Consider the following 6,000-nt stretch of genomic DNA (forward strand, 5'->3'; position numbering starts at 1 on the left):
ACCTTGATGCTATTAAGACAGTTTCCAAATTGCAGGATACCTGGAACATTGGGGCCATCTCTTGTATTTTTAAATATTCTCCTATTTTATCATCAGTCTTTTATGTTTTATTATTTAAATTTTTAAAACAAAACCTACTTACAAGGAGTCCTACCACAGCATTGGCATCGTTTTTAGTAGAACACTTGGTCAGACTAGATGATCATAATGGTCCCTTCTGACCTTAAAGTCTATGAGTCTAAGAGTTCAGAAGAGCAATAAAGAGCAATAATTATTTAAGGGGCAGTCAGTATTCATTAGTAATGAAAGGCCAAAGATCCCATTTTTAAAGAGGACTTTAAAACCCTGCCTCCATTTTTGTGCCTATAAATAGCTGCATCCATACTTAACTGTGGCAATAAACACTGTCACTGAGACAGCTAAGTGTCCAATTTGTGAACCCAGTCACATATGTAGGCAAGTCAACACAGGTGTAAGTGAAATGTGCCCTCAAAATTGGAGGTCACTTTTCAAAATTGAGCCCTACATCTGCTAGAGAGAGAGAAACCTGGAGCAGAGTTCTGTTGTGCAAACATTAAAAGATAATTCTTGCCAACATTGGCTTAGCTGGGGTCATGGTAACCATCACTTATTTGTAGTGTGTAAACCTGACAGAGGGAAGAGAATTATTTAGGGTTGTACAAGGGGTGAAACGAAATGATATCTAGAAGGGAAGATTTAGCCAGAATAGCATCAGGAAACTCACAACAAGTTACAGAGCTACTGAGATTGTGAAATAGCCTCCAAAGAAATGTGGTAGGAGGCCTGTGGCATGAATCATTTAAAGTTAGACAAGGTAGAGCACTCACAAATATAGTATACTGAGATCAGCGCTGTCTTGAAGGGATTGTAGATAGCCTGAATAAACTGTTCAAGTAGGTTTTTTCCATCTCTAATTTCTGTGGGCTTGATTCTCATTTAGAATCACAGAATATCATCTAGTCTAACCTCCTGCTCAAAGCAGGACCAATCCCCAACGAAACCCCCAAATGGCCCACTCAAGGATTGAACTCACAACCCTGGATTTAGGAGGCTAATGCTCAAACCACTGAGCTATCCCTCGCCCCTGTCTTTACATTCAGGCTCCTTTACAACTCACAAATGTCATAACTTACACCCACTTCAAGATGCCGTTATGCTTCTGGAGCTGTAACAAAGCCCTAGTGTAACGAAGAAGCCCAGAAGCACATCCTGGTATCTAATTAGTCAATAATCAAAGACTGAGACTGTCTGTGATTGATGTGTTTCCCTATTGACATTTCACATTCCTGGTCAGTGTTTTAGCCCGCAGACTGCATAGCAGATGCCTTTAGCGTGCAGTCACCAACATTTGCTGATCCCATGAATTTTTCCTTTTGCAGCCACATGAGACAACAATACACAATACCTGTGATAGCCATTCCCATGACCACAGAAGAGTCAGAAGAAAGGGATGGAACACCACCAGAAGACAATGGTTCAAACGGTCCAGAACAACGAAGTGAAAGGACAGAGATGATGTCATCATCTTGCGTGACATCGACTGGTTGAACAATAACACTTAGTGAAATCAGTGCATCCGTTAAACTTGAAAGGGGAAGGGATCCTTGCTGCTCACAAAGACCAACAGGCCAGTTGCATTAGGGGCTGACTTGTCAATTACCGCATGCCGGCTACTCAACTTGAGATTGGAAATACAGCCTCATTTCTAAGCTGTGGCAAGTGGGCAGAAAATCTGATTTCCTGGCCCACCATTGTTTCAAAGAGAGGATAGGAATTGTCTCATAAACCTTACTACATCCCTGCTCTGTTCTTTGAGCTGAACATCCTGTACCCATCAGAGAGTGTCTAGACAACTTGGACATATCTTTTAATTCTTATTTTAGTGAATGGTTGCTTTCAAAAGAGAAATCACACAGATGTTTAAATGCCCAAGGAGAACTGTCCACGTGGAAAGTTCTGAAAAAACGTCAGGTGGCCTCTTATATGCAGTGTAAAGACGACGCCAGAGAAGAAGCGGTTGGTGATCTAACAGTGAAGAACGCAGCTTAGGACCACCTAGGACCCATACAGAGAGAACATAAAGGTGAGCTGCAAAACCTCTTTTGGATATACTTAATTCATCAAGAAACAAACATTGGGCCTCATTTTCAGATGCCCAGAACGCCTGCAACTTCCATTGATGTCATTTGGAGTTGTGGGCGGTCAGAACTTCTGAAAATCAGACCTAATGGGTGAGTACTGCTGCATCTACTTGGATTTTTAAAAACTAGTTTCATTTTTATATTTAAAATAAGGATTTAAAAAAAAAATCTCCTAAAATAAATTGAAATCAGTTTGAGCAAGCGTAGAAGTTCGCCCAGATGCTTCCTGACAGTGGTAGGTCCATTCATCTGTGGAATAGCGTTCCAATGAAAGTATTGGAATCCCCACTGTTCAGTCATTTGAAACTAGACTGCACAAGGCATTAGGAGCAATCTGGCCCTGCCAAACAGAGATGAACTAGGAGACCTTATCTCTAAATGGAACAGAAGAAAGATCCAGAGAAGGGAAACAAAAAATTAATGGAAGCATAGAGAGGGGAGGAAGCTGCCTTCCTACATAGAGAGAGAAGGACAAGCCCTTAGTCTAGAAAGGGGCAGAATAAGAAGGGATATGATGGAGGTATTTAAAACAACAGAGAAGGTCAGTCAAGCACTTGGCCCTTTCATATAAATCCAAAACAAGAGGGAACTTGATGAAATTAAAAGGCACAAGTTTAAAACAGATGGAAGGATATAGCCTTTGTCGTCATACATGATTTGGGTGTATCTTAGGTACTTATTTGCCCGCCGTCTGTAGTATCTGAGCACCTCACAATCTTTAATATATATATTTCTCCCAACCCATCTGTGGGGTAAGGCTGTGCTAATTATCCCCATCTTACAGAAGGGGAACTGAGTCACCAAGAGACTAAGTGACTTGCCCAAGATCACATAAGAAGTCTGTGGCAGAGCCAGGAATTGACCTGGCTCAGATGAGTGCCCTAATCACTAGACCATCCTTACCCGCTGAGTGCCTGTGTTGCTCTTGCAGGATAGTGAAGAAAAATGCATAGTAAGAACTGGAAAAAGAATTAGAGCTGTCTCTCCTTATACATAGCACCTGCAGGTGCTCTAGACAGGGTGACCATGATATGGGATAGCCATCCTCATGTTTCAGGGCCATAAACTGATCGCTGGTTGCAGTCAGAGGGAAGTTCCTCTCTTACCCTATGGCACAGTAGCGCAGAGTTAGGTACATTATGGTGGGCATACACTTTCCCTTTGTAGTGCCAAGAGTTCGGACCTGTCTCAGACAGTGGCCAAGTCTGATGGACCTTGGTCTGTCGCACCATAGCAGGACTCGTGTTCCTTTATCTTTCCCTCAGAATGTATTTCACCTCTGTAACCTACAGCAAACAATAAAGCTGGTGGCAAAAGCGTCCAGAGTATGGAACAAGCCGAGTTGCACCAGCCCCAGGCAGGATTATTCCGGGGAACAAATAGGAAACAATCAGGTAGCTGAGAAATATAATCTGTAACCTCTTGCCAAAGCACTGTGATGCATGCAGAGGAGCAGTACACTGGTAGTCCTTAATATCCAATATTACTGAGGGCACCGACCCAGCTTATTTCGTACCACTGATACCGGGGGAACATGCCTATCATATAACAAACTCTTGGAGTCTTCTAGATACAGAGACTCTGTGAATCGTTTCTTTTCCATGTCTCGAGTCTCATTTTGAAGAGGGCCCCAAACCAGCCTCTGTTATTGTGGGTACCGTCAGTTGGTTAGGTAGCTGAGGGCAACCAGTTTGCCTGCAAAATTAGAGGCCACTGATCAAAATCAGGCCCCAGTTTGCAGCTTCAGGTATTGGAGCAGTTCTTATTCTGAAACACGATTTGGACAGTGCTGTAGGGTAGGGGTGGGCAAACTATGGCCCACAGGCTGAATCCGGCCTGTCAGGGCTGTGGATCTGGCCCGCGGGATTGTCACCCGCTGGAAGCCGCCGGCAGCACATCCCTGCGGCTCCTGGTGGGGGGCAGAGGGCTCCATGCGCTGCCCTCGCCTCCAAGCACCACCCCTCACAGCTCCCATTGGCTGGGTACAGGGAACTGTGGCCAATGGGAGCTTCAGGGGAGGTACCCGCAGGAGAGGGCAGCACGCAGAGCCCTCTGCCCCGCCCCTTCAGGGACCGCAGGGACATGGTGCTGGCCGCTTCCAGGAGCGGCGCGGGGCCAGGGCAGGCAGGGAACCTGTCTTAGCCCCACTGCGTGCCACTGATACCCCAGAGCCACTCAAGGTAAGCAGCGCCGGGCCAGAGCCTTCACCCCGAACCCCTCCTGCACCTCGCACCCCGATCCCCTGACACATCCCTCCCGCACCCCAACCCCCTGCCCTGAGCCCCCTTGTAACCCCGCACCCATCCTGCGCCCCAACCCCCTGCCCTGAGCCCCCTTGTAACCCCGCACCCATCCTGCGCCCCAACCCCCTGCCCTGAGCACCCTTGTAACTCCACACCCATCCTGCACCCCAACCCCCTGCCCTGAGCCCCCTTGTAATCCCTCACCCACCCTGTGCCCCAACCCCCTGCCCTGAGCCCCCTTGTAACCTCTCACCCATCCTGCGCCCCCTTGTACACCCCGCACCCATCCTGCACCCCAACTCTCTTGCCCTGAGGCCCTTCCTGCACATCGGACCCCGTCCCACATCCCACACTCCCTCCCGCACCCCAACCCCCTGCCCCGGCCCTACATTCATGGCCCTGCATGCAATTTCCCCACCCAGATGTGGCCCTCGGGCCAAAAAGTTTGCCCACCCCTGCTATAGGGCGTACCAAGGCTGAGCACTGAGTCCCAAACGTGTCATGTAAAGTGAGGTGGGGTGTGCTGTGGGGAAAGACAGATAGAGAGGGCCTGGAGACCTGCATCCCGGTGAGTCAGACAGTCAGGGAAGGAGACAAGAAGTCTGTGGAGTACGCACTGCTCTGTCCGTGAAACAACCACACCCCATCTTTACTCTGACCCACCAAATGCCTTTGACAAGCACGTCCAATGTTATCGCCTCCAGCTGCCCAAACCTTCATGCATCTCACCCCACAGCAATCCCCACCTGACTCTGGAGCTGCCCCAGAACAAGATTACACCAGCCATTTTGTTCCCTGCATGTGTCAATCTGTATGGACCTAAATCATTCATCAAAGCAACATTTTAACTTTGCCCAGCAGTGACTGAACATACACCCTACAGTCTTTTCTCCCCTCAGTTCCATGACCTCTGTTACCCATTCTCTTCCAGACAGCATTTACCTACGAAGCCATCAAGTGAAGAACACAGCTTATTTTCCTGCTGCTACCAGCAAAATCCTGAGTAAAGAGCAAGTCTGAGAATCAGAAAACTCACGTCTAACTATTTTGGGGTCAGCCATGATCGTTTGCTCAGGAATCCTTCAGAAACACGTTAGAATCTGATCCCAGGTGCATCCAGAAGACAAGAGACAGATGTCCTTTGGACCACACCACCACCAGCATAGCACTTTTACAGATGTTACCAGACAGTGGCCATTGTAATGGAAATATTTTACATTGCCGTTTTCCCTCCCAGGGAGGGCACGTACCTATATTCTGGGGGGGTCCTTCTCAAATAGCCCCCCTACTCCACCTTGGACCAGTCCTCAGCCAATCCCTCATGCTGTACAATACATTAACACATGGCTTTGCAACACTGAATCTAATAAATATTTTTATAGACAGTCGCTGCCACTTTGTACCTTTAGTAAGACTAGCCGGCGTACGGGCTGGGGAGTTGGTAAATAGTGGTATACTCAAATGGGGGAGAAGGCTCAGAAGCACATGTTTGGGGTTAGTCAGTGCACAGAGCCGAGTCCCTGGGTCCCTTCATGCCATGCACACTCGCAGATAGAGAAATTATTAATCCGGCTCAAGGAAGACAGTCTCCAGGA

At 47.5% G+C, this 6,000-nt stretch overlaps 1 protein-coding gene across 2 annotated transcripts in view; it reads left to right on the forward strand.

Moving 5' to 3' along the window:
- The window catches only part of IL15RA (interleukin 15 receptor subunit alpha), a 70,689-nt gene extending 64,932 nt beyond the window's left edge, over positions 1-5,757 (forward strand). For both annotated transcript variants that reach the window (XM_054015360.1, XM_054015370.1), the window contains 2 exons: positions 1,401-2,104; positions 5,337-5,757. In XM_054015360.1, coding sequence (XP_053871335.1) covers positions 1,401-1,569 — 169 coding nt within the window. In that variant the 3' untranslated portion in view covers positions 1,570-2,104; positions 5,337-5,757. The remainder of the gene's footprint in view (positions 1-1,400; positions 2,105-5,336) is intronic.
- The last annotated feature ends 243 nt before the right edge of the window (positions 5,758-6,000 follow it).

Source organism: Malaclemys terrapin, chromosome 1, assembly GCF_027887155.1.
Source record: "Malaclemys terrapin pileata isolate rMalTer1 chromosome 1, rMalTer1.hap1, whole genome shotgun sequence".
In the NCBI taxonomy this organism is placed as follows: Eukaryota; Metazoa; Chordata; order Testudines; family Emydidae; genus Malaclemys; species Malaclemys terrapin.